The sequence below is a fragment of the Haliotis rubra genome, unplaced genomic scaffold (genome assembly GCF_003918875.1).
Source record: "Haliotis rubra isolate DU_JTF1 unplaced genomic scaffold, ASM391887v1 Scf205, whole genome shotgun sequence".
NCBI lineage: Eukaryota > Metazoa > Mollusca > Gastropoda > Lepetellida > Haliotidae > Haliotis > Haliotis rubra.
The window spans coordinates 1,373,816-1,393,315 of record NW_025766059.1 but is presented as its reverse complement, the minus strand read 5'-3'; the positions used below and the strand labels follow the sequence as shown (position 1 = coordinate 1,393,315).

General features: G+C 38.2%; 1 protein-coding gene across 1 annotated transcript in view; it reads left to right on the top strand.

Moving 5' to 3' along the window:
- Positions 1–19,500, top strand: part of LOC124276077 (cubilin-like) — a 165,742-nt gene that overhangs the window by 83,823 nt on the left and 62,419 nt on the right. Inside the window, exons 13-14 of the mRNA XM_046711733.1 lie at positions 1,848–1,947; positions 4,000–4,121. Of these exons, the coding sequence (XP_046567689.1) occupies positions 1,848–1,947; positions 4,000–4,121 (222 nt within the window). The remainder of the gene's footprint in view (positions 1–1,847; positions 1,948–3,999; positions 4,122–19,500) is intronic.

The window sequence follows — 19,500 nt, the reverse complement described above, 5'->3', positions numbered from 1 at the left end:
ATCTATAATATAATTATTCATTTTCTCGTCATGATATGGCTGAAATATTGCCAATGTGACGATGCATATTAAATCACTCACTCACTCCTGTACCACAAATGTTGGTTTATCGGAATACAATATTGAATTAAATTGAATTGAATTGTCACCCAACCTTACTGTCACTTAGTCTTACTGTCACATCCAATTTTTTTTGTCACAGCCCAGCCTCATTGTCACATAGCCTTATTTGTCAGAACCCTGCCGTATTGACATCCAGCTTTATTGTCACCCATTCTTATTATCAGCTAGCCTGATTGTCACAACACAGCCTTATTGCCACAACCCTGCCCTATGGTTACAACCCTACCTTATTTTCCAGTCAAGTGACCTGCGCTTAGAAATATCAAATGTACCTGAATTCTCAGAAGGAATTCCTGCATGAACATTTAATACGAAAAAAGATATGTAAATATCTAGATCTGAACACTGAAAAATGAAATCTACCTTCTGTTGCGAATATCTAAATCAGGTAAGAGGGAAAGGTTCATATTAGGAAAATATTATCAACTATAATTTCCGATGATGGTGTAGTGTGTGGCAACGTGTTGTATTTCTAACAGTGATCATAACTACAGTCAAACACTGATGTGTCGAATGTACGGATGCGTAGAACACAATATCTTGTTCCCGTATATCGTCAGTATTCATTTACCGTTACTGTTGTACTGAACCTCGGTTACGAATACTTCACTTCGGTGACTTCATATTGTGGAGAATGTTGTGTGATTGTATACTGAAGACATCGTAAAAATGTACAAATAAAACTTTATTCATTATATGTAATTAATGAAAGATGCACATTTAATACATTTATGTTTAAGGTTCGTCGATCTATGCTCGCCAACTGGCAAAGATTTGTGACAGTAGGTCTACTCCAATCGTCAGCTCCAGTAACCATATGACCATCATGTTTCACTCAGACAGTTCTGTCACAAGAGGAGGCTTTCGTTTGCGGTACTCATCTGGTAATAATCTCAGCAACTGTTTTTAACTTTTACGAAAGGATACGTAAGTCCCAAAACTTTCAAGTCAATTTCGCTCAACCATACTATTTAATCGTAGTATTTTGGTTATTTTACATTTCGGCTAAATCTCTCTACTATCGCCAGCGGCTGAAGGGATGTAAATCCAACTAGGGTCCATGCAGGTAGCAAAAGTAATGTAAGTCCCCCATGGTTCCTAGTATGGTGATCTACCTTCAGATGCTGGCGATCTATAGCCCGTGTTTTATATTGTATTATCTGCTTTAATTAAAATGTTTTAGTTTTCCATGCTAGTTTATATCCATATCTGTGATACTCTAGCCATTTTACGTTCCGTCGATGACTGGTTATTTACCTACTTGTATTTATTGTGTATGTCTAACATTTCTCGTCACTATATGGCTGAAATATTGCCGAGATGACGTTAAATTGTAACTCACTCACTCACTTTTACAAAAGTCATTGAAGTCAAAGTCTGGTTCTTGTCTTCATTTAGAAAATATATATTCCTGATGACCAGAAAAATATAATGTTCAGCCAAAGAAACATAATTTCCTCACGACCATAGAGACCCATTGTAGGAAAAGCTTTTTCTGTGTTTTTACCCTGTTTCCCGCCATAGAGTAAGTAATTCTTTTTTGTAAAAGATTTGGAATCTGTGGAGCATAAAAATGTATTTTGCATTATCATTCCTAGCTATTTCTGCATTTAAATCTAAATGAACTACACGTTTATTTGCTTCGTCATCTATAACCTACTCAATGGTTTTTAACTCTGAAAGCACTTCCCCACTATCATCACTTCCATTTTTTGTTTATACAGAGAGACCGCATGTTTCTAACTGCGGTAGTTCATTGCTCACCGCCCGCAAATACTCCTGGATATATTTGTCATCCCCTGGGTACCCCTTCAGCTACAACAAGTAAGTAGACATATTCATCATCCTTGTTGACAAAACCCGTTTTCGATAACTGGCAAATTGATACAGTGACCCCAAAAAATGTTCTGTCCAGTCATGCATCTTCGCAACACCTCCCCAAAGAATCACTTAATCCGTGATGACTTCAGATGATCTAGACTTTGAAATGCTTTGAGGACTTTTTTCCTTGAAGACATCACGATGGACATCCCATATGCTATAAATGGTGAATGGATGTTATCACCTTCTTTGCAATTGGTTCGGAACGTTACAAAAGTATGTAAACTACCTTGCAAAAGAAAGTATAGGTCATGTTTAAATTTCAATAAAAAATAGAATATGGTAGAGTGAGTGAGTGAGATTTTTTATTGTATCAATGTGTCAAACACATTTCAATATCTGCACATTGCAAGAGAATGACATAAAACGTTTGGAAATAATCAAGCGCTAAACACGTCTGGGTCATTATTTACCATTTTGGTCAATGTCTGAAAAAACAACAACGCCATTTTCAAGTTAACCAGACTTAAGTGATGATTTCAATGTTAAAATCGCGTGTGACCTCCTGCGGCTTCAATACAAGCCTGTACACGTCGTCTCATGGACGTTGTCAAACGTAGGATGACGTTACCTGGGATACGGCGCCATTCCTCTGTCAGGGCCTCTTTAAGCTCCTGGACGTTTTGTGGAGGGTGTTGGCGAAGTCGTAGTCGTCTGGCCAACTCGTCCAATAAATGTTCAATCGGGTTCATGTCCGGGGAACAAGCTGGCCAAGGCATAACATGAACATTGTGCTGATTAAGGAAATCTTGAGTGGCTCTTGCAGTGTGGGCTCTTGCGTTGTCATGCTGAAACAACGTTCCTCGTGGCTGATTGTTCAGGAACGGTAGTGCGACTGGTTCCAAAATTTGACGCCTGTATTCATTTGCGTTTAGATTTCCCTGGATTATCACCAAATCCGTTTTCTCATCACCGCAAGTGCCGCGTAATACCATTACGCCATCTCCGGCGTAAGGATGAACCTCACGAACACAATCGTTCGGGGCCAATCGTTCACCTCGACGCCTAAATACTCTCTCTCTGCCATCGTTGCTGAACAAACAAAATCGACTTTCATCACTAAAAAGTGCTCGTTGCCAATTTCGCACTTGCCACCGAAAACCTTTCTCGCCCAACGCAACCGCTTCTGTCGATGTCGAATGGTCAAGGCCATGCCGCGGAAGGGACGCCGAGCCCCGATTCCCGCTGCTCTCAATCTTCTCAACACTGCCCACATGCTGATGCGTCGACCCAACGTCTTTGCCGTCGTTGACGTTTCCGTCAAAAAGCAGTTTCGCAGGTGAAGGGTGCGGATGTAGCGGTCTTCTCGTTCGCTGGTGACACGTGGTCGCCCACTTCGTGGCCTGTCCTGAGTTCGCCCTGATGTATTGTACCGCTGGAACAATCTTGAAATGGTCAGGGGAGTGCAGCCGAACGTTCTTGCAATATGGGCTTGCGTGGCCCCCATATTTGCCATACCTATGGCTCTCTCTCTCTCTGCTCCTGGGTTAAACGTGGCATTACTTTAATGTGTTTGGTTCAGTGACATGGGAACATGTAAAAACGTCTGCTTTATACCCAAGTTCTGCACGTGCATTTTCGCATAGCACGAGAAAACGTGTTTTACCACTTTCTTACAGTGGTAGCGTTACCCTCATGTCGGTTGCGTTTTGGCTATATATTTATCACCATCTACACTTGGGCACATATCACTAGTATGTAGATTTTCATTTGTGTATAAAGATATTTTGAAAATTGAAAAATAGAAACATATACTTTCTTTTGCAAGGGAGTTTATTAAGTCTTGCCATATTCATAGTTTCAGGGTGTTTCAGGTTTATAAATAATTATCACAAAGAACACGCCAAACATTGATTTAGAGTGGTATGGAAAAAAGGCTCTTTGAACAGCTGGGACTTGTGTTCAGGCAGCAGGTTTTTGCGTGTTGTTCTGTGAGTTAATTGACTTGCCGCCCCCATACAGTGTCAGCTAATCTTTTGATTTCTTTCTTCAAAGCAACGTATATTGCGAGTGGACAATCTCTGCACCTGTTGGATGGAAAGTAAAGGTTGCAGTCAAGACTATTTCTATGGAATACGATTCATCCTGTTCTAAAGACTATGTGCTCTTCACAGATGGTAAGTACAATGTTCCCTTTAACAAATGTGCTTCCATATATTTTATATTTTCTTTGAATCTAATTGGTTTGCAATTATCAATACATGATTCTTTTCAAGGTTCAACGTCCTACGCCACTCGGTTGGGTAAATACTGTAGTGACGTCGCCGGCTACATCATCAGTTCCAGCAATGCCATGACCATCACTTTCCGCACGGACAGTTCTGTCACATACAAAGGATTTTCTCTGAGATACATTATGATTGCGCGGACGGCAGGTGCTTAAGTTTGTATTTATGTGTACTCGTTTCGTTTTTTGTGAACTATCGTATTTAAAGACATTTCTTCCACAACATTGTTTTCAAAACAATTGAAGAATATTATTGTGTTCAGATAATGCTGGGAAACCCCGCTGAAACATTATTTGGTTTTGGTTAACGTTCATGCTGATGCTGGACATGTTAGTTTGGCCCCATGTACATGTGTCTGGTTCAGACTCGATTGTCTACAGACTGCAAAAACAAATTTAAGTGTTACTTTTTTAAAACAAAATCAAACATCCAATTCTCTGAATAAACACTTTCCTCTGGTACGTAATAATGATCAACTTAATGACAATATCACTGCAAACATAATGAATGACTATTTCACGAATCAAACAAATAGGCAAAACTTAGTTATCCAGACAGGAACATTGAAGAAGTTGTATCGTATGCCGATAATTCTTCATGTCCCAAATCATTAAAAGGCAGTATTAATGTTTCAATTACAAACCCGCTGCACTGTCAAGTTGTCTAGCAACAGTTTTTGAAAAGTGCGTTTTCAAACACGTCTTCAATTATTGTAGAGATAACGACATAGTTTCTAATCCCATATCCGGATTCAAGCCAGGAGGTTTTACTGTTAAACAATTAACGTATCTGTATGATTTTATTGTCGGAAAAGTAGATATTGGAAATGAAATTAGAGCAGTATTTTGTCATGTAAGCAAAGGTTTCGACAGTGTTTGGCACAAGGGTATTATTTATAAATTGAAAGATGTGGTATAAAGAGTAATTTGTTAAAATTGTTGAGAGTTATCTTAAAAATAGAGAACAACTTGTCGTAATTAATGGATTTAAGTGGATTTAAATCTGGTAATAAAGCTGTCTTTGCTGGTGTACCCCAGGGTTCAGTATTGGGGTCGCTCTTGTTTATTGTTTACATAAATGATATATTTGAGTGAGTTAATATGAAACGTCGAATCGGCAATATCCCAGCCATATCGTGACAAAAACAATTCGTAGCTGCTATTGATATAACGATGATTTATTGCGAATTGTTGAATGGGCAGAACAATGTCAAGTATCTTTTAATACCAATAAGACAGAGTCAATACGCTTTACACGTAAATTACAACCAGCTGGTAATGTAATTCATTCTGTTCAAGGCTATAAACATTTAGGTCGTATACTTCAGCATGATTGCTCATGGAATGAACACATTAACGACTGTGCTAAAAAAGGTTGCACCAATGAATTGTCTCAAATATCGTTTAAACCGAAAAACATTAGAAACCATGTACAAACAGTTCATATTACCAGTTTTTGAATATTGCAGTCATATATGGGATAAGTGTACTGAACAGCAAGCAGGTATACTTGAAAAGCTCAATCTTGATGCTTTAAGAACCGTGTGTGGTGCCGTTCGTGGTACCAGCCATTATAAATTATACAAAGAAACTATTGTGTCACCCGTTGTGTCGTCGAAGATACCTTCATAAAATGACTATGTTTTACAAAATGGTCAATAACAGTACGCCAAGTTATCTTAGTAACCTTGTGCCGCCTGGAGTATCAAATGTCATTAATCTGCTCGATGATTCAAATCTCCAGATTCTAAACTGTAAAACTATAAATCATGCGAGTATTTTCCAGATACATGTACTCTTAAATTATGGAATTCATTACTAGCCGAACATAGTGAATTGAAGTGCATATTGAGATTCCAAAATGTAATTTTAAACGGCTTTAATATGTACAGTCATTTTGAAAGATTTGTATCTTCAGCATTATCTTGCCCTTGTGGCCATAACTATTAAGACTGTGATCGTTGTTTTTGTCATGTACAGTTTACAGAGATATGCGTCAAATGATGTATTTTTATACTACATAATTTGACCTAAAATCAATTTTGTTTGGAAACAAAAACTGTTCCCCAACAGTAAACAAAGAACTTTTAATTTCAGTCCACTCATATATAAATTTAACAGGCAGATTTGAAAAAAATAAATTTGTTTATATGACACACCGTTGATTAATGATTGTCGTTATTTCTCGTTTTTGCAACATTTATATATCATTGACATTGTACACTCATCATGACATGTTTACTCTTACACTGTATCCTGGAGCGATATTCATATAAGCGTATGCTTATTTACCAATCTGGTTCCTTTCATTGGAAATGAATGTGTTTAAATCAGAATGAACCCATCAATATATCAAACTACGTCCATATAATATGAACAAAACACATTAATTATTTTCAACATTACACCTGAAATATGGATTTATTATGAAAGGTTACTATACTATCATACTAGAACATCATCACAGAGAGGCGGGTATGTAGCCTTTTTGTTAAAGCATTTGCTCTCCACACCGAAGACATGGGTTCGACCCTCCACATGCGATACAACATGTGAAGCCCATTTCCGGTGTCTCCGTCGTTATGTTGCTGGAATATTCATAAAAGCAGCGTAAATACATACTCACTCATCAACTCAGCATGTTGCAGAACTGTTTAATATCACAGATATTCCTTCTTTGTTTCAGCGTGTCGCCATGATGATACGATAAGCTATGGCACAAAATATATTGAATCACCGAATTACCCCTCGTCCTATCCCGAGTAAGTATACGGCACACTTTTTAGGATAAACGCAGCAACACAGAGTTAAAACCTGGGGGATAAGACCACAACGAGTTTTCCATATGCAACATGCTTATTAGTTGCTGTCACTTCAAAAACAATATGAACCTTTCCTTTGTCTCCATACCTTTAGTCATACAGTTTGTAAATCGTATTTTCCGATTCATACCCCAAAGAACAGAAAGACAAGCACAAATAATCAACTGACTTTGAGACGGAACAATATGTCATACATATAATTCATTTCAGAGAAAAACAGCCGGATACATTAAAGCAACCTCTTTGAGAGGCATTAATCGGAGCAGTAAGGAAATATAACAATATATAAATGAACAATTTTTATACTAATAAAGAAGTTGTTCATCCATATATGGTTGCCCTTCCTTGAATTAAATCAGACAGAAATAACGAGATTAATCAACAATCTGGGCGAAGGAATACATGCTGTGGAATGCCGTGCAACAGGGTAAATATTAATTCCAACCAGGGAGGAAACTGAAAGTTTGTAGTCAGTTAACCCTGTTAACCCAGCACCATGACTCCATGTGACCAGTTTGATGTATGAGAATTCCAATGCCTGCGATGTTCATGCTATAATTTGTTTCAACTTCTGTACCGATTTTTTCTTTTCATATGTACATACGGAACACAAGGATAATACTAATGTCTATTTCAATGTCTATTTAGCAATGCGGACTGTGAGTGGACAATCAGCACATCCATTGTCGGATATGTTATCCACGTTGAAGTGGTGTATTTCAACATTGTGTACTCCAGCGGGTGTTCCGATGATTATGTACAGATCTATGACGGTAATGACTTGCGATTAATCATGGTTATCCTAGAAATGAGTAAAAGAAACATTTGCCTGAATTGAATTTAAGCTGCGTCCTTTTCGTCAAATTAGAAAACCTCAGTGACCTGTGTGGAGGGTTTTCCTTCCAATTTTAAGCTGGCACGTTGTTAAGCGGGTATGTTATCCACATTGACGAAGCACACAATAGACACAGATCTTGCTTAACAGCATCATTTGGATTAATCAAGTATTGTGATCTGTCCGAGCTCACCTGGGATTCTCGAGCATTAAGAATTCCACCTAATGTTATTATAATGGAGGCACATAGTGAAGTAAAATAATCATTTGGAATGACTAAATGTCAACTCCAAATAAGAACAAATTAAAGACATTTTTAAAGCAATGTATCTCCTAACACATTTTGTAAAATTATGCTTTCTGATGCTTTCTTTAATTATCATAATCTTCTCACATGCTATATTCTGTTAATAGTGACGAGTTTTGAAAGCTGGATTGGTCGATGGTGTGGAAGAGTTGGACCAAATACACAGACAACAGGGCGGACAATGAAGGTTAAATTCCACTCCGATGGTTCGACTTCCCTCTCGGGATTTAAGTTGTCCTTTACAGCCGGTGAACCAACATCTGACTGTACGTGTTTCGGTTTTATTCGTTCATTTCAGAATGCACTGGGGTAGCCCAGAGGTAAAAGCGTTCGCTCGTCACGCCGAAGATTCGCCACAATGTGTGAAACCCACATCTGGTTTTCCCACCTTGATATTGCTGGAATATTGCTGCAAGTGGCGTGCATGTTACTCGCTCAAAGCAGCCTTAAAGCATTCAGACACACACTGTTCCATCGTACCAGAATATTTAATCATGGTGTAGAGGGTGTAATTGTCGTTTCATGGTAATTGTCCTTTGACCTATGTCAGTTCAGGGTGACGTTGATCTAATGGCAGTTAATTCCTATATAGCTCAGCGTCATATTGTGATATTAATGCATATATTAACTGTAGTATAAAACATAACGGTTACCATTTTGTACACGAGAACCTCCTTATATTTATAAAAACCTTGAATTTGCCTGCTTACGGTGGGTTTTTCCATTTGTTTTATGTTTGTTTTGTTTATTGTGTGTGTTTTTGCTTTTAGGGAGGGGGGAGTGTTTTTCTTTGCTTGCTTTATATTTTGTTTTTTGTTGTTGATGTATTCTTTGATTTTTGCTTTTGTTTTTGTTGGTTTTTTGTTTGTTTTTATTTTGTTTTACGTTTCTTTTGTTTTCTTATTCAGCTGCTGCGTCCACGAACATCGCAGCCATACTGGGAGGTGTATTTGGCGGTATCACAGTTTTAGCTATTGCAATCTGCTGCTACTGTGGACTTTGTTACAGAAAGAAATCCAGTCCCAACGACCAACAGCAGAGGAACAGATCACGTGAAGGCAACATCTCCATCATCAACGTCCCAAGCAACCCACAAACTACGTCAACTGCTCTTACTGCTCTGCCGATCATGTTTCCACCGCCTCCTTCTTACAATGATGTCGTGAATGATGATCCTCCACCATATTGTCAGGCAGTTGCACTATCTGACACACAGCCTATTCTGACGTCATCCGCAGGCGATGCAACTGAATATCAAGGGATAGATAACCCAGCAGGAACCAGTTGATTTTCACATAACGTACATGTTTGTCTTCCTCCGTATAATTTTTCTTATTTGCGGTTTGGGGGAGGAAAGGGGTCATTCCGTGCCATATTTTTTGAAAATTTGCTGTTGTTGTTTTATTTTTTTATGATCAGTTGATATTAAAAACATTAGGTGCTTCTACATAAGAGACAATTTTAAAAAATCGATTTGCTTGACGTTTTTGCATACTGAGATTTTAATGACCCTGTACAATATGTCCCCCCATTTTCGTAGAATCTTTTAAATGTACCCTTGACAAGATGCCTTCCTGTTGTCATGTACGCAGTGGTTTAATTGCTAGAATGTTTGGGTTTTGTTTATTTCTGTGAATAGAGCTACCGTATATGTAGGATGTTAATTGCTGAACATTGAATATCCAAGAAACAGATGCCACCTTTGCAAGTGAAAGATCATTCATCGACTGTATGCTTTTCAATATAGATTGTCCCAAACATGTGATAATTGAGAATGGATACTACACTGTGGTTCCAAGAAGAAATCCCAGAACATCCCCTTGGATGTCGTTTGGTATATTTTAAATTGTTTTGTTGCTTTTTGTAGTAAAATTATTTTGCATTTTAAATGATCCATGTTATGATTATTATTATTACCAGGTGATTTTATTAGTAATTACATATTACACACGTGCATATGTACGATTGCGCTGGCATATATGCGTGTTTTGTCTGTCTTTCACGGGTTAATCGTAAGACATTGCTGATTTTATTTACTTTGATGGAATCCGCGAATACGGGTGATAAGGAGTAAAATTATTGGGGAATCTCTGTGTAAAGGACACTAGCACTATCATGGAATATGGAAATACCCCTGTGAAAAAGTAGATTAGTGTAGCTGTTCGGACCGGTGATTTATTGACATTATGTGCTCCGAGTTATACACTCCTTCCTTCAACATGCCAGTTTCTTGGCAAAGGTCATGTGACTCTGCTAACGTTATTATATGTATGGAAGATAACCAGTGTAGAGCGAAGATGATCAATAGAGTAGATACACCGGTACCGAAAGTATACTATTCACACTTTGCTAAAGATCAAATCGTGGATTCAACAGAAAACTATTATGTGGGGTCAAATTTGGTTTATATATCTAAGCTTATTGTAAGCATGGTTCTAAGGTTCCAGTATGTCATTGCATCTTGTGGATCCCATACCTGCTATTGAAAGGTGTTGTTTATTTGTCAGTGACTCGTTCCATGATTTCCAAAATGGTTGATTGGTGCCATGAAAACCATTTATATGGTTACTCATGTATCAAGTGCATAAGGTTACATTAAAGTGGCTGTCTGTCTAAAGAAGGGTAACCATATTATTATTTAACCAGATTTAATTGGATACAATTTCAAATTATAAATCTACGTTTAAGTAAAGTTGTGATTTTATTGTGAACCTTATCAAAGTGTGAGTAATATAAGTCAGCAGAAAGCATGATTTTCACCACTGCATGTAAACCATGCATTAACATCAGGGTCATGGTAAACCAACCAGAAACAACTACTACAGAACGTATTACATTCCCGGGAACTACAACCATCGATCCTCCAACTTTCTGTGAATATTGATACTAATTCAGTCTCGATTGCTCAACATACTAATATCAATTACACGTTTTAATATAGTCAGCTAGCAAAATAGATAGTCACTCTCCACTGAAGGACACATTAAACATTCCTCCATGTTGTCGAGCGTATTATAATCCATTAATGCCTCTGTTCACCCAGCAGTGAAATCGTACTTGACGGGATCGTAATCCTTAACCATCTAGCCTCTCACAAGCCGCTTGGGATGTATACTCTAGTATGTAAATCCCTAGTTTATGAGTCCCAAACAAGCCTAATTCAGCTGTATATCATATAAGTACATTTTAACAATATAACGATTTCCTGACATTTGAGGATGATAATAAAAGTCAAGGGGAGGCAATTCCCACAAACAGAAAACAACACAACCAACCAACCATGTATGCATTATATCTTGAATTGGACGCCCATTCCTTGCAGAGTCTAAAAAAAATATTATGTGAAGACTTAGCAAGGTTGATGATAACTATCAATATGCCCCAAACAGTGACGCAGTGCCGACTTCCATTAGACAAGATAGCCCCTCTCCATTGTCCCCCACGTCTGTTCTGTCGCTGTTGTCCCCACTGGAGACGTTCCCGGCGGTGACGTTGGCAGGACGTCGACAAAACAGGTTCCTGGTTTGGAAACGTCGCCGAATGGTTCGGCCACTGACTGGTCGCTGGTGTTTCTGTAGCCCTTGCAGGTTTTGCAGGTGTTGATGGACGATATGACGGTCCATGCAATGTGCTGTTACATAGATTTGACCTCTACGTGGACGGTCATCAGTGCTGTCGGTGGCGTTGTATCGCTGTCTAAGACGTTCTATCGTTCGTACGCTGAAATTGAAGTCATTAGCAATGACTCGAGCACGTTGACCAGCGTCTAGACGTCCAATGGCTTGTTGTCGTTGATCACCCGTTAACCTAGCCACGGCTGCTGTGTCCAGAAAACAAGTGAACGATTGCCAGTCATGCATGATGCTTTATGCCTGCAAGTCATGCATGATGCACGTGTTTGTGCGAACTCTTCCCTTTCCACAAACACTTCTTACTTCAATCCCAAACAATACTTTATTAGGCAAAACAGGCTATACGACCACGATTCATGTTTTCCTCAAACTTGACTTCTGGTATATATTGAAAACAATAGGTTCAAATATTCCATTGATACTTGAATGTCATTACCAATATTATGACGTTTCTTTTGGGGTGATACATCATCATCATCATTTATTTCTCGAAACCACCCACGGCGGTACATGAGACATAATGGCATATATGTACAGTAAACATCAAGATGACAGAACACACATGAATATATATTATAAGTCAGTTGTAATACCTCAGATAGAACATGACTACATCTCCATGGATAAGTCAAACATACAAGATATACACACAAATGTCATACGAGTAAAGAAGGCATGGAAACAAGTAACGGATGGACGTGGTTTTTTTATGGAATGTAGGGATTATCTCCTAAGTTTTGATGATATTAATTTGAGGTATCTCAACTCAATGGGAAAGATGCATCAGAGAAGACACGGGAAAGTAGAAGTATTTAGATAAATGCTCAGCGTCATGTGTTTAAAAGAGAGAAATCTACTAGGGGCGGGAACAAGGAGATTAAAGTACTCTGCACACATGTGTCCCGGGCACGTAGACTTATGTGACCAATACTGCACTATAATGAGTCAGTATCTGTCTCCAGTGAAGGAGTGATTGAGTGACTTTAGTTGTTCGCCGCTTTAGGAATATTCCATCAGTACCACCAGAAAAGGGCTTCAAAGACTGTACCCATGAGAGGAACCGAACCCGAGTCGAAGTGACGCTTTAGCCACTAGGTTACGCACCTCCCCTCCCGTCAATGAGAAGCAGAGTGATAATATTGACAATTAATGTGATATTATTGACAATTGTATTGTAAAACTACTGACAAGCAATGTGATATTATTGACATTTGCATTGAACACCTCACAATTTAATTCTTGACACCCAAAGTCCAGAAATCTCCGCACTGTGCCCACTTTCTGATAAGAGATTTGACCAAATTAAACATGCAATTGTCATGAATATTTGATAAGGATGAAAAATCCAAACATTTTTTTCGAAATCTCAAAATTTAAACTCGCTTAACCATGGGCGAGAATGTTTCGTTTCGCTCAGAATTCATGCTTTGGGTGTTGTAAATGAATGAATCTTGTCGACTCTGTCTCGGCTATAGGCCGAAACAAGAGTATTTTCTCACAAAATGCAGCTTTTCGCTCTGTGCTCCATGTTTCACGATTCTGTGGATCAGACATTCAAGTGTAGTATTGTATTGAAAAAACACTCGCTGAAATGCACAGTTGCGCCAAAGAAGAGACACTCCCTTTAATGAGGAGGTAAATATAATTTATCTACTGCGCCCATCCAAACAAAGCCTGTGCATGAGAATATTGAAATTCATCTCCTTACAATCAATTCTGTCAGTTCGAATACCATACCAAACAATGTCATGATGAAATATGTAGACTTGTAATTATATCCAATATGTCTAATATTTCATACACCAAGTATATTCGTTATCTGTATGTCATATCAGTAAATCCTAATAATAGGTTCCCCACATGGGTAAAATATGTGAATTTTGGTCTAATTATGTAAACTATTTGTTATTGACGTTCAAAATAAATCACCATATTGCGGAGAATAAAGCTTACAACTTTGGATGTAAATGGAAACATTCGGAGTTCATTTTTATGTAAATTTAAGTGCTGAGAAGGCAAAACACGACAAAACAAAATGGCGGCCAAAATGGTGGCGATTTTGATTTTGTTTTTCAAAATAAAAATTATGTCAAATAATTTCTACATCCTTTAGCAGTACACAGAAGTCAAAGTGGTCAGATTGATAGTAAAAAAACTATTAATGATTAACTTTTAGGTGTTGTCGGACAGCAAACCAAATGTGACGAAAATGCTCGCAGACCCCCACCTCATATAATGGCCTGTAAAAAAAGCTGTTACCACAATCTGTGAGTATTACAGGCCTTTTCATGAGCCCAAGACATCATACTAACTGAAAATAGTGTCAAACAAAATCAGTACTGGGGAGGCTACGAAATCCTATTTCTAGGCCTCTTTTGAGATTCTCCTCCTGGGTGCCGTTCCACTAACCGATCTTAGCCCTACGCCAATCGTAAACCCCTAAAATCCCAATCTTAGCGTGACGTTACGATCGGCATACCGTTCCACTAACCAATCTTACCCAAGTCAATCGTAAAGTTCAGATTCAAAGTCTAAGTTGCTCATGACCAGCTTAGGACAGCTAAAATCAATCGTAGAGAAACCAAAATGGTGGCTTTCCTATTCTGTGTGCAAAATAAGAGCGAGCATTTCACCGTGAGCGTCCCCTAAAGTCCCCCATGAAATGAATTTGTATATTTCTGTGATGTAAACAAACACTACACTGAAGCCTTACAAATGTCAGGCCAGTCTGACCACTGTCGTCATGGGAACACAACCGAGCGTGTCGGTATGACACATTTGTACAACAACATTGCAACGTCCTGGTTAAGAATAGGGACAGCCGTAAAGTGAACAATGTTCTGAAGCAAAAAGATACAAATATGTTTGATTTCACTGCGCATATTTGGTGGGGGATTGTAAAGGCAGGCCGCCTGTTATTCAAGACCACTGACAGATTCTACATACGTTATAGCCTCGTCACGCTTTGTTTATTCTGATTGACAAGGTTAAGGCACATATTAAAGCTCTGACACAATTGACATTTTTAAAGTCCAGACTTAAAACCTTTTCTCTGTATATTACTTATAATCTCGGCTGTAAATATTCTCGAGTAAATTATCTGTACACAGCGCTTTGAGCATGCCCAATGATGTGGAATAGGCGCACTATAGATATGCATTTATTATTATTATATTATGCTTGATACCCAGCGTTCACACACACTTGCACCTGAAACCAAGGTGCTCACTACCCTAATATTTTGCTCTAGGTTTTCTCCACACGTTTACACTTGGTTGAAGAAAATACCCATGAAAGGCCCGGGTTAGAATATTGAACTTCAATAACCCATGCCTGTCGTAAGAGCCACTAACGGGATCGGGTGGTCAGGCTCGCTGACTTGGTTGACATGTCCTCGGTTCCCATTTGCGCAGATCGATGCTCATGCTGTTGATCATTGGATTGTCTGGTCAGACTCGATTATTTATACTAAGATACATAGCGTTCACTAACATGAACGCTCATGTTAGTGAACGCTATCCATCTTAGCTAGATTATTTACAGACCGCCGCCATATAGCTGGACTATTGCTGAGTGAGGCGTAAATCTAAATTCACTTCGTAAACTTCTTTCTATCATTTGCTAGACTATGCAAAAGGGAGATTACTCGTGCCTCGCATTCCCGTATCTCTCGCACGAAAGAGTCTCGATCTAAGCTTGGATCGGATCGTAAGATCGGGACCGGCTACAATCGGCCTAAGATCGGTTAGTGGAACGGGTGTTACTTTTAGCTAAGACGATTGTAAAATTGGCGTAACTTGCTAAGATTGATCTAAGGTAAGATCGGTTAGTGGAACGGCACCCTGGACTATTATTCATTCACTCAAATAATGACGATGAGAATAATGTTCTAAGGGAAACAACTCCCGCTAACAGATGAAAACACGTACGAATTCTGTTTAATGAACTTGATGCCGATTTGTTGCCAAGACCAATTATAATACATTGTATGACGCGAAGGATTTGTTAAATTTCTGTAAACTGCCTATAAGCCACAAAACAGTAATTAAAGTCATAATCATTGTGTGGGAACGAATCGTATTGAATCAAGTTTTCACCTGTGAACAATATGTTTGGAAATGAAACTTTTTTAGCAGAATGTCGTGGGAAAACGTCTTTATGCAAATAATATAGAACAAGAAAACGAGCATAAACATACTCAAAAGTTACATTCTATTTAATTTCTGAAAAAATAGAATATGCAACGAAGAAATAGATGTTCAGTTATTTATGTTTCACATTTCATTCTCCTGAGCTGAGGATGATTTTGCAAAAAATTACAAAAGAATAATGATAAAACTAAAAACACACTACTAATTTTCTCCACATAAATTCATTCATTCATTTCATACTACACAAATAGCGCATACTCGAAATAACAAAAATATAAAAGAACATTTTAGCATTAAAATAATTACATACAAGTATGGGCAAATATGAAACTGCGACCGGTCTGACAAATGACTGCCTTGACTATCAGGTTCACAGTTCCCTTTATAACCCTCACTCTATATGCTATATCACCGTATACAACGTTTACCACTGCAAGCCTCAAGCGATTTGTTGACAACACAGTTCACACACAGTTCAACCCAATTCGTATGTCTAGAATCAAACCAACTTAAAGGGCGTTGAAGCAAGATCTTGACGTACATCACTAGGAATATTTGTTTTTGACACCTTATACTCAAGCTCTATGACAGTGGGTTTTGAATTATCAAGCCTGACCACACAAGTCAGTAATTGACATAATGAGCATCGATCTTTGCAAGTGGGTGACGGTCACATGCATCAAACAGTCGATCTTAACAATCTGTCAGTCTCACCTTGTGACAATCTTGCTAAAGACCAGATCTGACAGGGATCTCAAGTGGTGCCGCAATAGAATAGAACAGATAGCATCATTTTAAAAGCAAAACCTGAGCACATAGCCTGATATCTTTAACAGAGGCACAATACGATGACCGGGATGTCTCCTCTTTGGGAAAAAGATGCATGCCGTTACATCACAGAGATTAAAGTGCCATCTAAACCTGTAATATAGGCCTCCTGAACTGGGTAACTACTGCAATAATCACAAAACACAATTTCTCGGTGAAGGGAAATGTGGCGTGAATATGAAACTCATCCAGAAAAGGTCTGCCACCTTCGGTGTCACGATATGGTGAAGTCTTTTACTTGTTCTTCTTGCTCGTGTTGTTGTTCAAGATGTACTTTGCGTAGTTGCCCCTTTCAGTAGGAAATCGGTATGTAATAACCCAACATACAAGACAGATCAATGTTGAACCGTGTTTACACAGATTGTAAACTATTTGAGTAACTTGAGTTCCGCATTGGATTAGAATCCAATAATGATAATCATAATCATTCATGGAAGAAAGTTGAACTCATTAAAAACACGTTTAAACTTGGCTGGTACTTTTGTTAGTCAGAGTATGTTTTGTATAAAGGTTATGATCATGAACATGGTGTAAGTATTCATAATTATTGCCCCAAACTGTTTATACACGCACGTGTTATTTATGTGCGCGTATGTATTTTCCTGCTAGAGGACTTTATGCTGCATCGCAAAGTTTACAAAGTTAGGCTCATATGGCATATGTTATCATTACAATTTATTGATAGCTAATACACACACGCTCGTTGTAAGAAACCAATCGCGTCCATCATTCGTGTGTTTGCTTGTTTGTACAGAACAATAAGCTGGAATTATTGTTATAATTTACCACTCCCTAATAACGAGGCATGCTCCAAGGTTCCGTCAAAATATTAATACGTTTTATAATGCACTGGTGCTGTTATTTAGCAATATTCATGAAATGGTTTTGTATCTATGGCGAAGATTACCATGCAGTTAGAGAATGGGCTCGTACAGGCCCCATGGCTGCAATATTGCCGATGTGACGTTAAATTTTAACTCACTCACTCGTACAGGACCTGTGTTCACTGCTCCATAACGTATCAATAAACGTCCCGGTGTTCGACCTTGTGATACTGTCTATAATATCAAACCCCATATAACTCAGTACCAGTAACCTCATACAAATAAGCCAGGAAGCAAATGCATTTAACGATAGTGAAAACCTGAAAATGAGGCATAATACCAAGCCTTTCTCAATGCAAGTTTACATAGTGTGTGCTGACCCACATAAAATATTTTCGTTATCTGATAGGGCTGTTTGCTTTGTGGGGTGTCGTTATTGACTACGACCTAGAGGTCGATGTAGGTCACATCCGTATAAGTGTGTTTCAATCTGTTTATGTTATATTCATTGGACTGTTACTTGCCTGATAAGGTGTACACAAAGGAATTGTTTTAACAGATTTTGACAGTTAAACTGTGAGGTGATTTACTAATGGCAGTTTTCCTTGAGAGCTCCCGACGGCGACACGACGCAATTATGAACATACCTTGTGTCTTTGGAATATGTGTGTTGATATATGCACCGCTGGTCTCAGGTGAGTGTGACATATATTCGTTCTGACTTATATTCTATATGTTAACTTGTCAAAAACCTTAAAACAAACCGTACATGTTACAACAATAATTGATTTTGTTCTTTAGGTCAAACTACATTGCTATGACAATCGCATTACTGTAGGGTCGATATTTAGCATAAGAAACTACACATTCGATTAGTACAGGTGACAGATGTTTTTAATGGCAGACAGACAAGACATGTGAGCTTTAAATTTGAGACGGCTCCGGGAAATGTATCGTATATGGTAACAATCAATTTGTTCAATAGCGCACTCGTAAACTAGAAATTGGAGAAACGGGGTGTTGCCTATCTACACAAGATGGCGGACACAATATTGCGTAATGTTAACGTGCAGGGGTCGGTGAAGATAGCTGCTGATGGGAAATGCATAAGTGTATGTGTGTGTAATATCATCCATAGGATACAGTTGTTGACAGCTGAGTAAAAACTATAAAGTCTAGTTGAATACGCCAGTAAATTGGAAAAGAATATACTTTTGATGTTAGTGGTCCAAGGCCTAAGACCATGGTCCCTAGTATGGTGATCAATTTCAGTTGCTGGTGATCTATAGCCCGTTGTTTTATATTGAACTGTTGTCTCTGGTGATATGTTTTTATAATGCAGTACTTCTTTAAAAATTAAGAGCTGTGAAACTAGTAATTTTACTGTCATTCGATGACAGGTTTTTAAGTTTTAAATTTATTGATTTAAATATTTCTTAAATTGTTCTCGTCATGATATGGTTGCAATATTGTCGATCTGACCTAAATATTAACTCACTCGCTATTTATGTTACTATCCTTCGTCGACAGGTTTTTGTAATATAATTCCATTTATTATCACTTTATAACTTAGTTACAGTATGGCTGACATATTGCCCATGTGACTAACCCGGATCTTCACGGGTAGAGCTCTATAGTTAAAATACGTTTCCTGTGAAGAGGGTAGGGAACATTAAAGTGGTCAGTGTTTCAACAGATTCATTAATGTCGGGAATATTTTTGTTGTAGAATGTCAAGGTAATTCAGATGGCATACCATTGCAAACTGCAGTTTTATTTTATAAAAAACAACATATTGTACCTGTAACTGCGAATACGAATCATGCTCAGATAAATCCAAGTCAATTTAATTTGAAAAGTTTCTGAGTTTA